Source organism: Conger conger, chromosome 12, assembly GCF_963514075.1.
Source record: "Conger conger chromosome 12, fConCon1.1, whole genome shotgun sequence".
In the NCBI taxonomy this organism is placed as follows: Eukaryota; Metazoa; Chordata; class Actinopteri; order Anguilliformes; family Congridae; genus Conger; species Conger conger.
In genome coordinates, this window is record NC_083771.1 from 11,771,981 (window position 1) to 11,794,993 (window position 23,013).

Here is a 23,013-nt window from a genome sequence, read left to right on the forward strand (position 1 = left end):
TCTCCTTTCCCATCACTAAAGTATACCTATTGCTTATTGTACCTGAGAGCTAGATTGTATCTACCACCATATCAATCCTGATCTTGAAAACCTCCAGTGTTTTTGCCTCCATGACATGACCTAGCAAGCTATTCCACACATTGGTAAAAAAAAAAAGACTTCCTAAAATCTGTGCGGAATTTCCATTTATGCCCCCTTGTCCTGCTAACAGACCTTATTGAAGAATGTCCTGTGGCATAACGGAGAACTGAGCACTCTTTCATCAGACACTGTAAAATCCTTCAGAAAAGGTAAGTAAAGAGTCTCTTTATCCAAGGAAATATGATGCCTGTGAGAGTGAGTCTCCTTTGTAAAGTTGGTCATGTTGAAAGTAGGTCAACATTAATACGTGTACAAAAAGCAAGCACTTAATCAGGATTAAAATGAACACTCCTTCAGAACATGAGTGGGTCAGCAAAAGCAAATAAAATAAATGTCCTGCCATTGTCTTTGGAACAGGGACAGCCTTAGTTTTCAGGGCAGTGCTTTGTAGACCTGGGATTGTGGGTGATGTCTGGGCCTTGTTTCAGCTTGTCCCGAAAGTCACAAGTATTTACACCCTGAACCGTTTTCAAACTGTAAAAGTGTATCTTGAGTCTGAAAAGCACCAACGGGGACTCTGACGGGATGTACGCCCTGTTATGGGCGATTGGTTTCGCAGTTATACGGCCATTTCATACGCAGTTTGCTCCTCCATGTCAAAACGGTTCCTGGAGTTCATTTGTTATTGTTTTCATTATTTTCGGTTGCCTCGTTGCGCTGTGAATATTCCCCCTCCTGACACAGCTGTGGTGGTTTTCGGGAAGCTGCTGGCTAATGCCGCGGCTAGACCGGGTTTGAGTCACGCTTGACTAAAATCCAGAGAAGAGGGTCTCTGTGCTGCGACTGCAGTTCTGGGCATGTCTCCATTGTGCGGGAGGCAGGAATGCACTGTGGCCACACCCCTTTGCCCCAGATCTACCTGTCCCAGAGGCTCTGCCGTGATGTCAGGTGTGTTTAAGCTGTCAGTCAAATGGGGGCCCTGCTCGCAGCGAGGAGCTGCATCGCAGCGGCAGGGAGGCGGGGGGGAGGCCCTCGTGACAGGAAGTGGGCGGGGCCTGTCACCGAGCAGAGAGTGGAGGTGAAGGTAGACGCACTGGGAGATCGCGTAGGCCTCCAGCTTTCAGACCCGGGCCCGGCACAGACACACGTCCACGGAGACTCCCGCCACCGCTGACACTAGGAAGGGGCCACCCAGGCAGGTTGGTGGTGAGGTCTGGTGTCGAAGCGGCTTGAGGTCTTCTGTTGTGTGCCTTTCCTGGCTGCGGTTCTTTGGGAGGAATGTCACCGGGCAACATCGCTCGAGGTGGAGGGAGAGGTGGTGCATGCTCTCCGCTGTTTTCACTTGGTGACATATTACATTTTAAAGAAATTACATGAATTTGCCATTTAGGATTGCTAGTAAATGACACCAGCCAACTTATTCACAAGCACTTAGTCTGTTACAGCATACTGATTTTGTGTCTTTAAATGTAGAAATTTGTTTTTGTTCCAGTGTTGACGTTTCCAGTGTGTGAGGCTTTAAAATACAACATTTGGTTGGTTTACTACTGGTTGTCTAAAATACGGCTGGTGTATATTTCTTTGCTTGTTTTTTTTATGTCTGCAACCACAAGGGGCTTTCCATACACACATACAGAACAAGCACATTCAAACTCTTCCTCTCGCTTGCACACAAACACTCACACACAAGCACACACACACACACACACACACACACACACACTTACAGCTGTCAGGAACTCATTTAGCAGCAGTTATTTCAGTTGAGCAGCCTTCCTTCCCATTTTTGAAATACTGAACACTCTGTGACCTAATCGGGGTCTGCGTTTTAAAACCACTTCTTCAGCACGGCCTCTATAGCTAAGAGCATTTCCTCAGGTCGCCCTCCAGGAAATTATAAATTTAAATTTGAAGTCTTAAGCCGGCAACAAAAAAAGTCACAGTGTCTGACGCTGAACCTGAGAGGAGCGTCTGCAGGTCACAGGCCGTCCCCGACGGTGGACTGCTCTAATTAACTGTCCTGTTGCAGTGTGCTAAACAGGAGCTGTCAGCCTTGCAGTAGGCCAGGGCTTTGGGCAGGCCTCCATATGCATTCTCGACATGTCAAATCAGGTCCCTGTGTATTTTTTATTTTTTTTGTGAAAGGAGTTGCTACAGCACGTAGTTGTTTGGTCTCTCTGGATTATGACTTGCGCTGTGGCATTTTCTCCCACCGGTGTCTGCATCTGCAGGTATGACACGCTCAGGACAGGAAGCCAATAATCCGCGCTATGGTCAGATCAGGCTCTGTCTGTCAGCCTAACTTCAGTCGCGGTTACCTTCCGAAACCCGCCGCGGGCGGGGCCAAAGAGCACAGACGGGAAACAGGAAGCCTGGAGCTGCAGAGTAGAAGACGTCAGATCGGCAACGCGGGTGAGAGTGAGATCTCATGTTGTGAGAACTAGATCGAGCGAGAGATACAGTTTGGATGAAATAGGGTTGGATTTGATATCGTTTGAGACTTTGTCTGCTTGAAAAACAAGGCGGGAGAGAGTAAGGCGCAATCGGACAGCCGTGTGAAACGCGACACCATAGGTTAATTTCTGGTCCTATTAACATGATTGTACATGACTACACAAGGGCTGTCCCACTGTGTAATATCTGGGGCAGGCTGATCCAGTATTTGAAAGGAAGGGGCAGGTTGTTCCTTGCGTCTTTCCCGTCCCCAGAGCCTGCTTCAGCAGAGTAAACCTGACTGAAGACAGGGAGAGGCTGATATGGTTACTGGCACTGACCCATTAGTGCTCGGGAGAAGAGACGGCTGACATTAAAGTTTAATGTCATTGTGACCAATCATGTGCCCTGAACATCCTCTTTCTTCAGCTCATGACTTCCTGTCGCTCACTCTCTCTCCCTCTGTCTCTCTCTCTCTCTCTCTCTCTCTCCATCTTGTTTCTGCACCTCCACCAGCTATCTGGTTGGTTTGTGGGCAGGAAGTGTCGACATTGCCACTTTTTTGCTGATTTAGTGCCTGATACTAGAGGAGACCGATATTCTTCTGATTAAATTAAAAAGAGGTATAGGGGTGAGTTTCTTTTATGTCCCAGCGTGAACCCAATGTTGGGAAGTGTGTGTGTGTGTGTGTGTGTGTGTGTTTGTAGGTGTCTGCGTGTGTGTTTGTGCGTGTGTGTGGTGAGGTATCTGTGTGTGTTTGTCTGAGCAGGAGGTGGTTTGTACCATGTGACGGGCGGTGTCCTTTTCTACGCGGGTCACTCCTTGAATTACAGTTGAATTACAGAGAGAATCCAGCGCTGCTTTTTGAACCTGGTGGAAAGGGATGGACTCTCCTGGGCTCTGTTTACATTGACGTGGCGTTCTCCCGCCGCACGGTTTGACATGATCGGGTGGGTTCACAGGGGCTGCAGTGGCTCTCAGGCCTCTGCCAATGAGTGTTTACGACTTTGACTATTTTTTTGTTCTCTCACTCACCCTTTCTCTCTCAAATTCAAATTCAAATGTGCTTTATTTGCATGATAAGTAATATATCTCTCTCCCTCTCTCTCTCTCTCTCTCTCTCTCTCTCTCTGAACACAGGAACAGGTTCTTCCTGTGACGGTTGAAAGTGCCTGCATGGAGAACACCCTGACGGATTACGCTGTGGCAAACATGGACGTCACGCTGACCACAGAGGACTAAACAAACATGGCCGCCCCTCTCTGACCGCAGAGGAAGTCAGAGACTCTGCGCCTCAGCTCGCTTCCTCAGCGCAGACTCCCGGCTCGCAGCCTGGCGATGGAGGCGGGGCCGGATGGGCTTCCGGCTGATTGCGCCTCTTCGGCGCAGCGCGGCGTTTCGGTGCGTGACACATTTTCCGCGGAGGACTTGTGGAACTCTCTGGACATGCAGATGCTGCAAGACGAGCTGGACTCCATGCTGCGGGACCAGGGGGAGGGGGACAGCGAGAGAGTCCGCCCCTCGGGACAGGAGACGGGGGTTTCCGGGGACTGCGACCCCGCCCGGACTGACCCCCCCGCCTCGCCCTCCCAGACAGGCGATCGAGGGGGGCTCCTTCACACCCCCAACACTGACATCAGCTCCGCCGACGAGCTGGACTCGGCCGGCTGGACCAATCAGGAGTTCAGCTGGATGGACAACCCCCTGACACATCAGCAGCTCTGTGAGGAACCCTTGGGACAGGAGGGGGATGGGGAAATACTGGCCCCAAACAGCGTCCCTGGAATACTGGCCCCAAACAGCGCCCCGGAGCAGGGCCAGGAGAACACACCTCATCAGGTGAGCCTGTCGGGTGTGTGTGTGTGTGTCTGTGTGTGTGAGGTGATCATATTGCATTGTGGACCATGTACAGTGGGGTGCAGAAAATTGAGCATACCTGGTTTAAATGTCTGTTACAATGAATCTGTACGTGATCAAAAGCAAACCTGAACTCTAAATGGTATGGAGCTAAACATGAGACAAATTTTTAAACAAGATAGCTTTTTCTTTGTATTTTTTACTTTAAATGATAAAAAATGAAAAGGGCCCTGCGCGAAAGGTTGGGAACCCTTTGTGATTATTCTGTTACTTTTTAAAAAGATAATACTAAGGCCCAGACCCAGATGATTTACTCGTTAGAGCTTCAATATAATTCCATGGCTGAACTTTTTAATTCTGATGTAACTCCATGCCTTCTAAAGTATCCAACTGCAGTGGCAGTTCTGTCGGTTGTTAAAAACCATGGGTTCCTCTAAACATTTGTCCAAGGATTTAAGAATGAAGATGGTTAATTTAATTTCCAACTACTAAATTCCTCTGTCAGAAACATTATTAGAAAATGGAACATAAATGGAACAGTCAATGCTCAGAAGAACCCACACATCACTGCAAAAGAGCTACAAAAAAGAGTAGCAAACACAGGTCCAGCTATTCACAGGACAACAATACAACGTACTTTAAACCAGAAGACCAACATGGCTAGAAAAGAAGCCTTTCCTATGCCCTCAACACAAAATTAAGCATCTGAAGTATGCTAAACAAAATATTGAAAGCCTGAAACCATTTGGAACAATGTGCTTTGGACTGACGCTTGTGCTTTGGGGTTGTGCGGCAGCCGTGTACAGGAAGTATTGTGTGAGTGGAAGGAAGAATGGATTCCACCAAATATCAAGAAAATCAAGAGGCTAATGTTCGAAGGTCAGTCCAGACATTGAAGTCGAAGAGAGTTTGGGTATTCCATCAAGACAATGATCCAAAGCAGACCTTGAAGTCAACCATGAAGTACCTCCAGATAAGATGGATGAAGGTTTTGGATATTAATGAAAATCTGTGGAGAAATCTCAAACATGCGGTACATGCAAGGAGGCCAAATAATATTTCTGAGTTAGAGGTGTTCTGCAAGGAAGAATGGGGAAAAATTCAAAAAGTGAGAACTGGAAGACTCTTCCTAGAAGGCTACAGGAAGCGTTTGCTAGCTGTTATCGTTGCCCAAGGAGGAGTTACAAAGTACTAACTGACAGGGTTCCCAAACTGTTGCACAGGGCCTTTTTCCTTTTTTATTATTTTGAAACTGTAAAAAATAAAAATGAAGAGTAATCTTGCTTTAAAATTTGAAGTAATTTGTCACTGTTCAGTTTGATATTAATTGTAAAAGGATTTTTGACCAGGGGGTCAAATTTCTTTTAAACAACAACTGAAATACAGGAAAATCTTTATGTTCTTTGAATAAGTCTGGGCAGAAATATGGGACGTTCCTGGGAAAAATGGGATGTATGGTCACTCTAGTGTGTGTGTGACTGCGTGTGTGTTGTGTGTGCATGTGAGTGTTTGTGTTGATGTGTGGGTGTTTGAGCATGTGTGTTGGTGTGTAAGCCTGTGTGTGCGTGCGGTTGTGTTGGTGTGTGTGTGTGTGTATGTGTGGTTGTGGTTGTGTTGGTATGTGAGCCTGTGTGTGTGTATGGTTGTGTTTGTGTGTGAGCCTGTGTGTGTGTGTGCAGTTGTGTTGGTGTGTCAGCCTGTGTGTGTGCGGTTGTGTTGGTGTGTGCGGTTGTGTGTGTGTGTGTGTGTGGTTGTGTTGGTATGTGAGCCTGTGTGTGTGTGTGTGTGTGTGTATGTGCGTTTGTGTTTGTGTGTAAGCCTGTGTGTGTGCGGTTGTGTTGGTGTGTGAGCCTCTGTGTCTGTGCAGTTGTGTTGGTGTGTGAGCCTCTATGTGTTGGTATGTGAACATAAGGGAAAGAGCGAGAGAAGGAGAAAGATTAGTGAATGGTGCCGGGTCACCCTTGGTAGTGTGGAGTGGGTTTAGCGTGAGTGAATGACTCAGCCGTGACCGTGTCAAAGTGCTCGTTGTGCGTACGCGTTTCCATGACTACGCCTCTCACTGCCCACCACCATGGTGCTCTATGTTCTGAAACACTTGGGGGAAGACACCGCAGTGCCTGGCCGGGGTGTCAAAGCATCACGGAAAATTACCAGCTCTCTTAGCAGAGTGCTTCAGTGAAAACGATGCATCCTCACACTACATTTTGCCTCACTGAGCTCTATACAGTATGTCTCTTAACCTAAGGGACTTTCCATTAAAATAACATATATTTAGAAAATATTTTCATTGCAACTTGTTTTTGTCATTGAAGACATGTAGTTTGTCAAAAGTATTTTTTAAATATTTATTCTCCTGTGTCTAAGGAGGTTAAGCTGGTGTAAAAGTGTTAATTTACCCGTTTAAAACCATATGTGGCACGATGCCTTCCCTCTGGTACGGGAGATTAAGAAAGATGATCCTTGTGTATTAGGAAATGTTTTGTTTTTACGGTCCTACAGGTCCGTGTTTTGTACATTGTAGGCATTTCATAGGAGGGGAACTCCCTGAAATGAAGCATGATGGAACAAATCATAAAAAAGTTTGAACAATAGTAGGCTTTTATTTAAAGGCCCGCTCAGCAATTTTGGTTGCTAATATAATGTTAATGGCTTTTATAACAAGCAAAAAGATCCAATTGTATAGAATTACTCTCCTAATAAAAATAACACCCTCATAAAAAGCACTTCAAAAGGAAAAATAAGTATTTAAAATAACTGTCGGACCGACACGACTTTCTTGTCCATCTTCCACATTTCATCTTTCTTCATTTTCACATTTCTTGTTTTTCATAACGGTCATTTTCGAGTCCTTGCTCAGCTCATCACCGTGGAAACAAAATCACCAGTCACTTCCCAGGCAAGATATCAAGAGAATAGTTTGCTCGCGTTTTGTCAAATAAACCATGCCCAACTACCTCAGATGTACTTGACATTGCCACAGTAGGCTTATGTGAAGCTGCCAAAGTCTCAAAGGCTCTGTATCATAGTTCATTGGCCTAAGCAAAGTTATTTTAAATGCTTTGGATTGACATGATTCACTGAAGTACTTAGTTACCATCCACAACATTTTTTTTATCAAAAAGCAACTGTTCCATCTGTGGAAATTACTGGGGGCCTTTAATGTCGGCCATGGGTTTATCTCTCATCTGTTTTTTTCCGTTAGGTTTGTTTTGTTTGACCAGACTCCTGGACATGCTGAGACATCCTGAACATCTCATTTGTCCCATGTGTTCTCCTGTGTATGTATGACATCATTATGCGCCCTTCCCTGAGAGGTTAAAGCACTGTTCTGATATGTCGTTTCAGTTTCACGAATGCGATTGGCCAGACAAGGAGGGGTTTGCGACACTGATGCAGGAAGTGGGGGGACCAACATTGGAACCGAAAGAGTGCACAGGTACCTGCGGAAATCAAATCTCCTCTCATGAATAGTAATTGCCGGGAGAAAACAAAGATAACATGAGTCGTGTCATGTGCATAGTGCTGATGTAATCCAAAAGGTTGTCAGTTATACAGCGCATGTATTTTGACTGTTCTATTCTTTTGGCTTTGTAGACCAGCACATTGAATTTGAAATGAAACAGGAAATGTGAGGTAATGACTGTCCCCTTTAATTTGAGAGTATACTCATCTATATCAGGTGAGGCGTGTAGTAATCACATCCCAATTTATACATAGTGCCCCCTCGCTTCTCAATACTTGGGCTTTGGTTCTTGGGAAGTTCCTTTTAACATCCACTCTTGGCGATTGCAATCTCTCTGATACAAGTCAATCTTGGTGTCATCCACCCACAAGACCTTTTTCCAGAACTCTGCAAGCTATTTTAAGTACTTCTTAACCCGAACATCCTATTTTTGCGCTAACTAGTGGTTTGCATCTTGCAGTGTAGCCTCTGTACATTCTGTTTCTGAAGTCTTCTGTAGAGAGTGGTCACTAACACATCCACACCTGCCCCCTGAAGAATGTTTCTGATATGTTGGACAGGTGCTTGGGGGGTTTTCTTCATTATGGTGAGAATTCTTTCATCATCAACTGTAGAGGTCTTCCTGGAGCTACCCCACCAGTGCGCTCTCTTTTCTTAATGATGTTCCAAACGGTATTTTGGAAACCCTATTGTTTAACCTATGTCTGACTGTTTTGGTCTTATTTCTGTCTCATAATGGCTTCCTTGACTGTCATTGGCACAATTCTGGGCCTCATGTTCACAAACGCCAATAACAGACTTCAACTGTCCAATTACTCTTGGTCCCCTAAGATGGGGGGTACTATGTTTATAAAGGGATGTGATTCCTACACGCATCACCCAATATGGATGTATATGCCCTCAAATGAAAGGGGACAGTCTGCACTTTAACCTTACATTCCCGGTTTTATTTCATAGCCAATGTGCTGGACTACAGAGCTAAAAGAACAGGAATTTCACCAATTCTCCAAGTCCATATGGTACATACGGTGTCACATTAACATCTCATGAATACAGGCTAATCTGATTGGTTCTCACACAGATACAGAGAGGCAGGTGGGTGAATCCCATGAGGCCACAGAAGGGGACAGGCTGGAGGGGACTGAGTGTTCGGCTGGGGAAGTGTCGACCGCAGGGAACACCGTGACCCCATCATCAACGGCAACCACAGGGCCTCAACCAGTGTGCGTGGAGATCCTGGTGGAGGATAGCACAGATGGCGCCGTCTCCTCACACTGTTTGTGTCAGACTGCGGAGGAGACGCAGCCCCCAGGAGCCGGGGGAACTGCGAGGCCCCCCGGTGGCTCGGAGGCTGCGACCGGGGTGGACCGTTACAGTCCTGACCCCGTGACGGAAGAGGAACAGGGACCGTGCACCTCCTTAAACGCTCCCACGGGGATCAGCCTCCTGCAGGAGTACCGCTCCGAGGCTGCGGAGGGAGGAGAGGGGAACGGGGGTGAAGAGGCCAGCCTAGGACAGGAGGAGCTGGCCTGCCCGTGTCCGGGTGGTCCCGACACCCAGGAAGGCTTGTGAGTGACGACTGTGTGACCAGTGTCTGCAAGTCCTACAGCTCCTTCCAGCATTTACAACAGAATAGTAATGGCTCTAATGAATAGAATAGAATACCCATTTTCCCCCCACAGGGTTAGGGTTGGGTCGGTGCAGTGAAGTTTATGTGTCACTGTACATGACGAAACTGTCGCAACACGCATCGTTTTTTTATTTTTTTTTATTTCACACCACAACCATTCAATAATCCTTTAAAAAAAGTTCAACATCAAAATTAAAAATACAAATATATCCACAAACAGTAATTCATGTGGTCCAAGCAGCATGTGGCAAGTACAAACTGTTCAGCTGCTAACAAAGCACATCTGGTGAATGGTACAAACAGTTTCAGTCTCTGTCCCAAAATTGTACATAATGATCCCTAGCTTGGAGGTCAACATATATACAAGATTCATGATGATCAGTTGTTGCTTAGCCTGTCACATACACAGTGAAGTCTGATTGGCTGATGCCAGACATTTTATCAGACTTTATCACTGTTCATCCAATTGGGGGCTGCCAGAAAAAACATGGCATGCAAAGTTTCAATTTGATTGGTAAAGGAATTGAGTAATTAAAGGCATTTTCATTTGTATTCCCTCTTACAGCACCACCTATTGGTGAAACTACATGCAAATTGGCAAGCTGCCCCAGATGTAACTATTGCACAAAATGGCAGAAATTGGTGATGATGTTGTTACTTGAGGTTAAGTTATTCATCAAAAGGAGTAGGATCTACTGGTGTAAGTTAAAATGTTTTTGCTGAAACATAGCCAATGATACACTCTTCCAAGCCCACACATTTGACCAAAGTTTGTGGGGCCGTGGCAAGTTAAGACATCAAGATGCTCCCCAAGTTTCCTGATGATTGGACAAAAGGGTCATGAGTTACAGTTGTTTTAGTAAAAATGGCCACACCCATAACAATTGATTGACATGTCATGGACAAAGGGTTTGCTGCATCAAAACAGTGATATCTTTTTCTTGGGTTACACAGGCATGCCCTTTGTCAAATTTGGTGAAGATTGGATCAATTTTGTAGAAGAAGAAGCAAAAAATATTTTTTTGAAAAAATAAAAAATGGCATAAAATCGAAATGGTTGCCAACAGGAAAGTTGTTCATCTGAAGGAATAAGATCTACTGATGCAGTTATATCTGCAGCCAAAGATACACTCTTTGAAAACCTGCTTAGTTGCTATAGCTGCTGTAACACTGACTGATACCAAAACTTTATCAAGCCAAGACATGAACATACACACTTTCGTGATGATTGGATATTGCTAAGCAATAAAAATTTATGTTTGCCAGAACATCAAAATGACTAATCCTAGTACTGTTGGTTTACTTCAAATTAAACACCAACCCATCCCTACCCAGCAGGAACTTCAGGTTAACTAGCCAGCATACAATAAATTAAAGAAACAAGTTACATAAGTTACTTTGAGAAATAAAATGACAGAACTTGTATTTAGAGATGGCTACATTTCTATTATTGCAAATTGCAAATGATTAATTATATTAAGGAAATTCTTACATTAATTATGAAGAACTTAATCAGGAAACCCTCAAATATATTTTGGACTACGCTAAATTAGAAAGTTAAATGAGGCATTAAAATTGAGGTGAACAGGTATTGGCACTTGGAGCAAATCTGTTGAGTGCCATTCTTATTTTAAAGGATAGATACCCCAGCTTGGCAAAATTTCAAACCGATGATTCAAGAGATGTTTTTTGACTCTCTGCTCCTGGTTAAAGACAGAAGGAAAACATAAACAAAAACAAAATTGTAATACTTGTATATTTTTACACCAAAGTTTTTTCCATCCACTTCCTGGAAAACAAGATTTTACGAGATTGTCATCGTCATTGTGTACAGTCGATCAGATGTCTTGTCAATTTTCCATTCCCCTCCAATCAATATCTTTTTCATACAGCGGCACACATCTTCATTTCACGTCAGTCAGATCGACTCCCCACCCTTCAAAAATTCCCTTGAAATATCCGTTTCACTCGTGTTTATATATCCTACCACAGAAGTTAGTGCTGAGCAAACTGTTTCAGCTTGTCTAATTTGTTTCATGGTCCTTTGTGTCCCTATGATCTGACTATCTTACAATGATTTTATAATCTTTTTTGGTATCTCTTCGACTGAGACGAGTGCAGTTTAGTGCTTTCTCCAGCTTCCATTTGTATGTCCAGGTAAGAATGTGCTGTCAACAAGCACATCCATTATGTTTTGTGAATCAAGTCAGTGATTGGCTGGATTGAGCTGAGAGGGTTTAACAGTGCAGGGTAGGGTCTGATGATCTTTTGAAAGCGGAAGTACATGTGTTGATCTTTACTTGTCTCTCTGATCTTTTCCTGTTTCTGCAGGAAGAGGACACAGCCCTCAGAGCGTGAAATGGCTGAGCTGAAGAGGCTTCTGGAAGAGCTGGAGGAGTTCAGCAGCCTGTCCGACCAGTGGGCTCAACAGAGACGCCTAGAGCAGCTGGAGCAGCTGGAGCAGCCAGAGCAGCCGGGGCAGTCTAAATACATACAGCAGCCAGAGCAGACAGTGCATTTGGAACAGCCAGAGCAGACAGTGCATTTGGAACAGCCAGAGCAGACGGAGCATTTGGAACAGCCAGAGCAGACGGAGCATTTGGAACAGCCAGAGCAGACTGTGCATTTGGAACTGCCAGAACAGACAGTGCATTTTGAACAGCCAGAGCAGACAGTGCATTTGGAACAGCCAGAGCAGACAGTGCATTTGGAACAGCCAGAGCAGACGGAGCATTTGGAACAGCCAGAGCAGACGGAGCATTTGGAACAGCCAGAGCAGACTGTGTATTTGGAACTGCCAGAACAGACAGTGCATTTTGAACAGCCAGAGCAGACAGTGCATTTGGAACAGCCAGAGCAGACGGAGCATTTGGAACAGCCAGAGCAGACGGAGCATTTGGAACAGCCAGAGCAGACTGTGCATTTGGAACTGCCAGAACAGACAGTGCATTTGGAACAGCCAGAGCAGACAGTGCATTTGGAACAGCCAGAGCAGACAGGGAATTTGGAACAGCCAGAGCAGACAGTGCTTTTGGAACAGCCAGAGCAGACAGTGCATTTGGAACAGCCAGAGCATACGGGGCATTTGGAACAGCCAGAGCAGACGGGGCATTTGGAACAGCCAGAGCAGACGGTGCATTTGGAACAGCCAGAGCAGACGGTGCATTTGGAACAGCCAGAGCAGACGGTGCATTTGGAACAGCCAGAGCAGACGGTGCATTTGGAACAGCCAGAGCAGACAGTGCATTTGGAACAGCCAGAGCACACTGTGCATTTGGAACAGCCAGAGCAGACGGTGCATTTGGAACAGCCAGAGCAGACGGTGCATTTGGAACAGCCAGAGCAGACAGTGCATTTGGAACAGCCAGAGCAGACGGGGCATTTGGAACAGCCAGAGCAGATGGTGCATTTGGAACAGCCAGAGCAGACAGTGCATTTGGAACAGCCAGAGCACACAGTGCATTTGGAACAGCCAGAGCACACAGTGCATTTGGAACAGCCAGAGCAGACAGTGCATTTGGAACAGCCAGAGCACACAGTGCATTTGGAACAGCCAGAGCACACAGTGCATTTGGAACAGCCAGAGCACACAGTGCATTTGGAACAGCCAGAGCAGACAGTGCATTTGGAACAGTCAGAGCAGCCAGAGCAGATGGTGCATTTGGAACAGCCAGAGCAGACAGTGCATTTGGAACAGCCAGAGCAGACAGTGCATTTGGAACAGTCAGAGCAGTCAGAGCAGCCGGAGCAGATGCACCCTGCAGACCCTGCGCAGCCCTGCTCCCTCCAGGGTACTGTGAACGGCGTGGGCGTGGACCGGGCAGCAGCGCGCAGGCTGGCCGAAAGACTCTACAAGCTGAAGGACTTCCGGCGCACACACGTGGTCCGGCACATGGACAAAGAGTAAGACACACCGGACACTCTTAATCAGGGATCTACAGTATGTCACTCCAATATTGATATACTTTTGATCACTGTCTGATATGATGATTTTGCATGACAACAATTGTGAAAAGGCATTTTCTACCCTCTGGTCTCTTCCAGACCTGGGTCAAATAAGGACAGTAATAGTTTTGGATTGAAATACTTTTCTGTGTGCAATTGATCTTGCCTGGTGCAACTGAGCCAACCAAGAGTCAAACCAACCAAAAGGTTGAGAGAGTATTTCATAAGTTCCAATACACCAGACAAGCTCAGTAAAGCGTAGAAAAGTATTTGAATTCAAAACAATGACATAGTTGACCCAGGTCTGGTCTCTTCCTGTCTTACCCCCCCAGTAATGAGTTCAGCAGAGTAGTGGGGGAGGAGTATCTGAAGTTCTTCGACTTCACCGGTCAGACCCTCGACCAGGCCCTGAGGTGAGGTGGTTTTCTGACACTGCAACAGATGATGAAACTGCAGGAAGTAGTGCTGTCCTCGCTCCAGTTGTCTGATTGGCTGCTGTCCTCTCACCTATTGTGTCTGATTGGCTGTCCTCTCACTTGTTGTGTCTCATTGGCTGCTGTCCTCTCTCCTGTTGTCTGATTGGCTGCTGTCCTCTCTCCTGTCGTCTGATTGGCTGCACCCTCAGGTCCTTCATGAGCGTGGTGGTGCTGATTGGAGAGACTCAGGAGAGGGAGCGGGTGCTTCAGCGGTTCTCCGAGCGTTTCCATGACTGCAACCCCAACAGCTTCTCCTCCTCAGGTGAGTCGCCATGCCAACGCAGGACTGTGGGACTTCCTTACTCCTTGTTCTCGCACTTATGTTTGCCCTGGGTGTTGAGCAAAAATATGGGCCCTGTTTCACAACGCAGGATTACTGAGTTAGCGCTAAGCTTGCAATGCCCTTCCAAATCTGGAACAAGGACTGAAGAATAGCTGCTCTGGGTTTCACTCCGTAATCCTTCTTCATAGAATACTCCCCAGTTCCTTTTCATAGTAGCCTGGCTGAAGTGTGTCAGTTGCTACTGTTCAGTGCTTTATAAACTATAAAGCACACCAAAATATTTTACACACTAAGTTCTGTGGTTTTGCTCATACTTTCTCTAATTTCCGAAACACATCCCCCTCTCCTCTCCTCATTTCCTATACACATCTCCCCTCTCCTCTCACTTCCTGTACACATCCCCCCATCTCACTTCCTGAACACTTCCTTACTTCCTCCTCTTCCCCACAGGGGCTGTTCTCACACTCACCTGTGCGGTGATGCTCCTGAACACTGACCTGCATGGACAGGTGAGTCCCACCCATTCACAGCAGAGTCGCCTTTAAAGCAGGGGTGGGCAATTCTGGTCCCAGAAGGCCAGTGTGTAGGCAGGTTTTTGTTTCCATCAGTTAACTGTATACGCCAATGCTGCTTCGCTTGTAGATTAGATCACAGTAAAACATTTCACATATGGACACATGAACAGTCATCTGGTGTCATTTATGAGCTTATCAGGAAATGTACCCAACATCTCAGATGGTGTAAATGTTAGGGCGAATTAGGCAATGAAGGCTACAAGTTGGCATGAAAACCAAAAAATGTTTGTCTGTTTGTCCCCAGAATGTAGGCAAACCCATGTCCATGTCCAGCTTTGTGTCCAACCTGGACGGTATGAATGAAGGAGGGAGCTTCCACAAGGAGATGCTGAAGGTTGGTGACGTGCACAACAGCCAACACAGGCTACATTTTTAATTTTATTTACTCCTGTAAATAAAATAAGGAGATAGAAGCGCAAACACATTCAGCTCTGCCAGTAATGCACCTCTGTTGACAGCAGACTGCCTCAGCCACAGTTACTGATGTGGTAACCTCATGAAGACAATTTTTTTTCACTCTTGCTCATTTCTACTTTCTTTGGTCTAGTGTTCTTGGTGCAGTGATATTGGCAGACTATTGTTGATTTTAAGAGGCTATTTGACTTCTTTAATAAAAGATTTTTAATAAAATCTTAACCAGATCTTTCTGTCTGTACAAAATCAATTTTCTCGCTCTTTCTCTTGAATCACTTTCTGCTTTGATGATGTTACTCATGTTGTGGTTTTCATCTCCATGATTACACAGTTGGCAGGAGAGTGTCTACAGGCCAATGGGGATGGATTTGGAGGGGTGTATTTTGAGTGAGCTGAATCCTCTTTCCTCTCTGATCTTCTAGGGTCTGTACAGCTCCATTAAGAGTGAGCGACTGCAGTGGGCTATGTGAGTACAAGACCCTTCCTGCGTCTCTGTTAGCTCTCAGCAGAGGACCTTCGGCAGGGATCTCAAAATCAGATCCTGGAGGGCCGCAGTTCTGCCGGTTTTCCGTATGTTTCTGGGTTACCGAAACCCAACTATAACTTCCAAAGAAAAAAAAAAAAACAAGATGGCGAGTGAACTAAACCCATATGCTTCTGGAGGAACATACATGCATGTTACCAGCTACATTAATTATTGGATCAGCTAAATCTAATCCCAGAATGCACTGGGCCCGATTCTTCCTGTCGCATTCTGACTCTGTTTATTTTTTCCAAATAACTTGTCCACTCATCCATTTCTCACCTTTTCTCTTTTCCTGCTTTTTTCTCTCCCTTCCCTTTTGTTTCCCTCTTTCCCTCTCTTACCCCATCTGTTCTGCCCCCACAGTGATGAGGAGGAACTGAAGTCCTCTGCCTTGTTGCCGGGGGACGCAAAGGCAGACGCGCAGGCATCCTCGAGGACCAACCCCTTCCAGGACATTCCGCACGACGAGGCGGCCGCCGTGTTTAAGGAGGGCTTCCTGACGCGCAAGGCGCACGCGGACATCGACGGGAAGAGGAGTGAGTGCGGGCTCTGAGGGGGTCCATTCCCGTTGGGGAACATTTAGGAACATTTGGGAACATCCCAGTTAGATCCCCTCTTAGTTGTGTGATGTACGATGCACCTATACACTTATGTTGTGCCGATAAGCAAGGTACTTACAAGTCACTCTTAGGACAGCCCAGTGGCAGTGTTGCCCTGTGAAATGGCATAACATAACAGTTATTTAGCTGACTTTCACAGCTAAACAAGGCAAGATTTGGAAGAGGCGGGGAATGTACAGACAGGTTTGTGGTGTTCAGGGTTTGGTAGAGGGGTAATGTACAGACAGGTTTGTGGTGTTCAGGGTTTGGTAGAGGGGTAATGTACAGACAGGTTTGTGGTGTTCAGGGTTTGGTAGAGGGTTAATGTACAGACAGGTTTGTGGTGTTCAGGGTTTGGTAGAGGGTTAATGTACAGACAGGTTTGTGGTGTTCAGGGTTTGGTAGAGGGGTAATGTACAGACAGGTTGGGGTGTTCAGGGTTTGGTAGAGGGGTAATGTACAGACAGGTTGGGGTGTTAAGGGTTTGGTAGAGGGGTAATGTACAGACAGGTTTGTGGTGTTCAGGGTTTGGTAGGGGGGTAATGTGTAATTGTGGTTTGGAGGCGGAGTGTAGGGAGTAATGGTGCTGTGTGATGTGGTGATTGACAGCTCCCTGGGGGAAGCGCAGCTGGAAGACATTCTATGCCGTGCTGAAAGGCATGGTTCTGTACTTGATGAAGGTGAGTGTTCCTCTTCCTCTTCCTCACTCTCTCTCTCAGTCCAGTCCTCTGCCTCATCTCTCTTTCCCTCCTAATCCCTCGTACCCTCACTCCTTCTCTCCCACTCTCTCCCTCTCACTCATCCCTCATTCCCCACCTCTCCCAATGTCTCTCATCCTTTGTTCCCAGCCTCTGCCTCTCTCATCCCTCATTCCCTGCTTCCAAATTTCTCCCTCCCTCTCTCATCCCTCCCTCTCTCCCTCTCCCTCTCATTCCCTGTCCCTCCCTCTCCCTCTCTCTCATCCCTTGTTCTCTCCCTCTCTCCCTCCCTCTCACCCCTCATCCCTGTCTCTCCCTCTCTCTCATCCCTCGTTCTCCCTCCCTCCCTCCTCTCATCCCTCTCTCTCATCCCTCGTTCCCTGTGCAGGATCAGAACAGTGGGGACTGGAGCAGTGCTGAGGAGGTGGTCAGTGTGCACCACTCCCTGGCCCTGCCGGACCTCAACTACACCAAGCGGCCCCACGTCTTCCGCCTACAGACCGCCGACTGGAGAGTGTACCTTCTGCAGGCCTCGTGAGTGTGTGTGTGTGTGTGTGTGTGTGTGTGTGTGCGATTGTGACAAGTGTGAGAGTGTGAGTGTGAGAGAGACATGCGCATGTGTGCGTATTTGTGTGTGTGTGTGTGTGTGCGATTGTGACACGTGTGAGAGTGTGAGTGTGAGAGAGACATGTGCATGTGTGCGTATTTGTGTGTGTGTGTGTGTGTGTGCGCGATTGTGACACGTTTGAGAGTGTGAGTGTGAGAGAGACATGTGCATGTGTGCGTATTTGTGTGTGTGTGTGTGTGTGCGATTGTGACACGTTTGAGAGTGTGAGTGTGAGAGAGACATGTGCATGTGTGCGTATTTGTGTGTTTGTTTATATTTACGTATGAGTTGTGTGTATCTTTATGTGTTTGTATATATTTATTTTACGTAAGTATGTGTGTGAGATGTAAGTGTGTGCATGTCTGTGTGAGACACGTGTATATGTGTGTATATGTGTGTCTCCCTCAGCTCGACGGAGGAGGTGAGCTCCTGGATGTGCAGGATAAACCTGGCCTCAGCACTGTACTCCTCCCCTCCATTCCCTGCTGCTGTGGGCTCCCAGAGGAGGTTCAGCCGCCCCATCCTGCCTGCCAAATCCTCCCCCCTCACCCTGGTACCTACCCACAATGCACCTGCACCGACCCACAATGCACCTGTACCCTCACCCTGGTACCTACCCACAATGCACCTGCACCGACCCATGACACACCTGTACCCTCACCCTGGTGCTTACCCACAATGCACCTGCACCGACCCACAATGCACCTGCACCGACCCATGACACACCTGTACCCTCACCCTGGTACCTACCCACAATGCACCTGCACCTACCTACGACACACCAGTACCCTCACCCTGGTACCTACCCACAATGCACCTGCACTGACCCATGACACACCTGTACCCTCACCCTGGTACCTACCCACAATGCACCTGCACCTACCTACGACACACCAGTACCCTCACCCTGGTACCTACCCACAATGCACCTGCACTGACCCATGACACACCTGTACCCTCACCCTGGTGCTTACCCACAATGCACCTGCACCGACCCACAATGCACCTGTACCCTCACCCTGGTACCTACCCACAATGCACCTCTACCCTCACACTGGTACATACCCACACACCTGTACTGTACACGTTGGTACCCATCCATAACACACCTGTACACTACTCTAACAGGTGTACTACTCCACACACCTGTACAGTGCATTAGTATCCATGGTAACTGGTCCCTCTGGCGCAGGAGCGGAAGATGCAGTCCCACTCGCGCATGCTGGAGTCCTTCTGCGACGACCTGCGCTTCCTGCAGGAGGACCTGCCCAGCGGCCGCAAGCTCAAAAGCCGCCAACTGGAGGAGCACCGCCTGAGAGAGGAGTACCTGCAGCACGAGGTGTGTGTGTGTGTGTGAGAGTATGTGAGACTGTGTGTTCACAATGTAGAAGAAAGTGTCTGAGAGAGTGTATCTCTGTGTGTCTCTGTGCAGAAGAGATGGTCTGAGAGAATGTATCTCTGTGTGTCTCTCTCTGTGCAGAAGAGGCGGTCTGAGAGAGTGTATCTCTGTGTGTCTCTCTGTGCAGAAGAGGCGGTCTGAGAGAGTGTATCTCTGTGTGTCTCTGTGCAGAAGAGGCGGTCTGAGAGAGTGTATCTCTGTGTGTCTCTGTGCAGAAGAGGCGGTCTGAGAGAGTGTATCTCCGTGCAGAAGAGGTGGTCTGAGAGAGTGTATCTCTGTGCAGAAGAGGCGGTCTCAGAGAGTGTATCTCCGTGCAGAAGAGGTGGTCTGAGAGAGTGTATCTCTGTGCAGAAGAGGCAGTCTGAGAGAGTGTATCTCCGTGCAGAAGAGGCAGTCTGAGAGAGTGTATCTCCGTGCAGAAGAGGCGGTCTGAGAGTGTATCTCTGTGCAGAAGAGGCGGTCTGAGAGTGTATCTCTGTGCAGAAGAGGCGGTCTGAGAGAGTGTATCTCTGTGCAGAAGAGGCAGTCTGAGAGAGTGTATCTCTGTGCAGAAGAGGCGGTCTGAGAGAGTGTATCGCTGTGTGTCTCTGTGCAGAAGAGACGGTCAGAGAGAGTGTATCTCTGTGTGTCTCACTCTGTGCAGAAGAGACAGTCTGAGAGAGTGTATCTCTGTGCAGAAGAGGCGGTCTGAGAGAGTGTATCTCTGTGCAGAAGAGGCAGTCTGAGAGAGTGTATCTCTGTGCAGAAGAGGCAGTCTGAGAGAGTGTATCTCTGTGCAGAAGAGGCAGTCTGAGAGAGTGTATCTCCGTGCAGAAGAGGCGGTCTGAGAGAGTGTATCTCTGTGTGTCTCTCTCTGTGCAGAAGAGGCGGTCTGAGAGAGTGTATCTCTGTGCAGAAGAAGCAGTCTGAGAGAGTGTATCTCTGTGCAGAAGAGGCAGTCTGAGAGAGTGTATCTCCGTGCAGAAGAGGCGGTCTGAGAGAGTGTATCTCTGTGTGTCTCTCTCTGTGCAGAAGAGGCGGTCTGAGAGAGTGTATCTCTGTGCAGAAGAGGCGGTCTGAGAGAGTGTATCTCTGTGTGTCTCTCTCTGTGCAGAAGAGGCGGTCTGAGAGAGTGTATCTCTGTGCAGAAGAGGCAGTCTGAGAGAGTGTATCTCTGTGCAGAAGAGGCAGTCTGAGAGAGTGTATCTCTTTGCAGAAGAGGCGGTCTGAGAGAGTGTATCTCTGTGTGTCTCTGTGCAGAAGAGGCAGTCTGAGAGAGTGTATCTCTGTGCAGAAGAGGCAGTCTGAGAGAGTGTATCTCTGTGCAGAAGAGGCAGTCTGAGAGAGTGTATCTCTGTGCAGAAGAGGCGGTCTGAGAGAGTGTATCTCTGTGTGTCTCTGTGCAGAAGAGATGGTCTGAGAGAATGTATCTCTGTGTGTCTCTCTCTGTGCAGAAGAGACAGTCTGAGAGAGTGTATCTCTGTGCAGAAGAGGCGGTCTGAGAGAGTGTATCTCTGTGTGTCTCTCTCTGTGCAGAAGAGGCGGTCTGAGAGAGTGTATCTCTGTGCAGAAGAGGCAGTCTGAGAGAGTGTATCTCTGTGCAGAAGAGGCAGTCTGAGAGAGTGTATCTCTTTGCAGAAGAGGCGGTCTGAGAGAGTGTATCTCTGTGTGTCTCTGTGCAGAAGAGGCAGTCTGAGAGAGTGTATCTCTGTGCAGAAGAGGCAGTCTGAGAGAGTGTATCTCTGTGCAGAAGAGGCAGTCTGAGAGAGTGTATCTCTGTGCAGAAGAGGCGGTCTGAGAGAGTGTATCTCTGTGTGTCTCTGTGCAGAAGAGATGGTCTGAGAGAATGTATCTCTGTGTGTCTCTCTCTGTGCAGAAGAGACAGTCTGAGAGAGTGTATCTCTGTGCAGAAGAGACAGTCTGAGAGAGTGTATCTCTGTGCAGAAGAGGCAGTCTGAGAGAGTGTATCTCTGTGCAGAAGAGGCGGTCTGAGAGAGTGTATCTCTGTGTGTCTCTGTGCAGAAGAGACGGTCAGAGAGAGTGTATCTCTGTGTGTCTTTCTCTGTGCAGAAGAGACAGTCTGAGAGAGTGTATCTCTGTGCAGAAGAGGCGGTCTGAGAGAGTGTATCTCTGTGCAGAAGAGACAGTCTGAGAGAGTGTATCTCTGTGTGTCTCTCTCTCTGCAGAAGAAACGGTACGAGGTGTACGTGCGGATGCTGGAGGTGTGGCAGGCCCTGGGCGGAGAAGTGGGCGGGCCGGTGGGCGGGGACGAGCTGCAGCTCTTCGACAGAGAGGTGCGCTCCGAAGCAGAGGAGGAGTGTCAGGGGGCGGGGCTAAAAAAGTCCTACTCCAGCCCCTCCCTGGACCAGGCCATGGCTCCGCCCAACGAGGTAAAGATCAAACGCAACATCTCGGAAAGGCGCACCTGCCGCAAGGTCACCATTCAGAGACGCAGCAGAGACATCTGAACCAGGAAGACAACCTGCCACATCACACACACTTCCTGTGCTGCCATGACGTCACATCCTGTGCACGCCTCCCCTCACTTCCTGGACATCTGAACATGGAATCTCTTTTGCTCGACAACCCGCCACATCACATGTACTTCCTGTGGTGCCATGATGTCACATCCTGTACACTCAAATACCTTTTTTGTTTTACAAAGAACTTTTTTTAATTTTATTTTATTTATTGTTTTGTTCTTTGCACGTCTCTGGAGTTAAATATGAAATCCACATTCTTATAAATTAGTGAAGGTTTTTTCTCTGGAACAAAAAACGTGCTTAAGAGAATATGAAGAATAAACCCTGTAGCACAAAGTTGTTTACGATCCCAGGAGGTTGGAAAAGGAACACAAACTTCATGGACACCTAGTGCTGGAAAAGCTTGTTTTTGTCAGCCTACACTCAGAGTCCCTAAAATGTCTGCACTGCATTCGTACGCATGTCTGTTGCGCTTCTGTTTAAGGCAGAACTGCAGAATCATTCTCTCTGACTTCATCTCTTAGCCTCATACATGGTCTTTCGTTTGTGAAACGCAAAGAGTCAAAACAGATTTTCATAAAGTGCTTCTGAATTACAAAGGTACGGTTAATGGACCTTTTTAGAATCCTGCGTTCACGCTTGCTGTGATAAAAACCAAAATAATTACAGTTACAGTTACAATTATGTTTCTTTTTTGTGTGGTGGTTTAATACCTCCCGTCTCTGCTGTGTCTTGCGTTCTTTCTGGTGACTTTGTGCGTTCGTAGAATCATACCGAAGCAGTGTAAGTGTATGTGTATGTGTAAGTAAGAGTGCAACTGAACTGTAAGTGTTGATTCTGCGATATCCAGAAGGGGACGCTGTGTGACAGCATATTGAAGAACGCACAGTGAGGCACAGTGGCGCAAGTATTTCTTCCGTTGTTTTTGTTCTTTGTAAATTTGTTTAAATACTTGTTTAAATTTGTTCATACATTTATTGTGTTAATACTTTGGTTTTCAATATAAAAGTCCTGGTTTGTATTTATAACAATGTATATCAACGGAATTTGACGGGTAAAAAAAATCGGGATTTGTTGTGAATTGTTCCTTCGGTACTAGCTAAATGATTTGATATTTACCACCAATGAAGGTTCTGGCCTTCACGATAAAAGGTTTAATATAAATTTTCCCAATTCCGCTGCATTCAACTGAGTGAGCTCGAGTGAACGCAAGCTGTTCGAATGGCCCGGCACTTGAACAATTCCCCTCAGGTGATGTCAAGTCTTCCAAAACTGCAATTAAATTTTCAGGGCTCATGAAATATTTTTGTTGATTTTGTTGTTTTTGCGGGATGAATGAAGGCGACGTTCGTACGCAGCGCCGGGTATGAGGTCATCGCGCGCCTCTGTGTTCGGCCGCTTGGCTGTGACGGCGGGATGGAGTTCGAGTGCCGTCCAGCTTCTCCACTCGAGGCAAAGTGGCGGTGACAGCGGAAGAAACGGGCGTCTGTCGGCCGCACCCCCCCCCCCCCCCATTTCCCCCTTATTCCGGGGGTTTGGGGCTCCGGGGAGGTCTGTCAGGCCTG

At 47.2% G+C, this 23,013-nt stretch overlaps 1 protein-coding gene across 4 annotated transcripts; it reads left to right on the forward strand.

The window, feature by feature from the left end:
- The first annotated feature begins 1,139 nt into the window (after positions 1–1,139).
- On the forward strand, positions 1,140–22,749 carry LOC133141878 (paternally-expressed gene 3 protein). 4 transcript variants are annotated; one of them, XM_061262676.1, is made up of 17 exons: positions 1,140–1,280; positions 2,313–2,493; positions 3,655–4,353; positions 7,717–7,807; positions 8,916–9,402; positions 11,796–13,367; positions 13,742–13,822; positions 14,035–14,147; positions 14,619–14,677; positions 14,988–15,077; positions 15,580–15,623; positions 16,047–16,219; positions 16,892–16,962; positions 17,369–17,514; positions 17,996–18,140; positions 18,780–18,926; positions 21,152–22,749. In XM_061262676.1, the coding sequence occupies exons 3-17, from the start codon at positions 3,853–3,855 to the stop codon at positions 21,431–21,433; spliced, it is 4,002 nt and encodes a 1,333-aa protein (XP_061118660.1). In that variant the 5' UTR covers positions 1,140–1,280; positions 2,313–2,493; positions 3,655–3,852; the 3' UTR covers positions 21,434–22,749. The 4 variants fall into 4 exon arrangements, with proteins under 4 accessions (XP_061118660.1, XP_061118662.1, XP_061118661.1 ...); XM_061262678.1 differs by lacking the exon at positions 2,313–2,493 and having other exon boundaries at positions 1,143–1,280; XM_061262677.1 differs by lacking the exon at positions 1,140–1,280 and having other exon boundaries at positions 1,442–2,493.
- Positions 22,750–23,013: the final 264 nt, after the last annotated feature.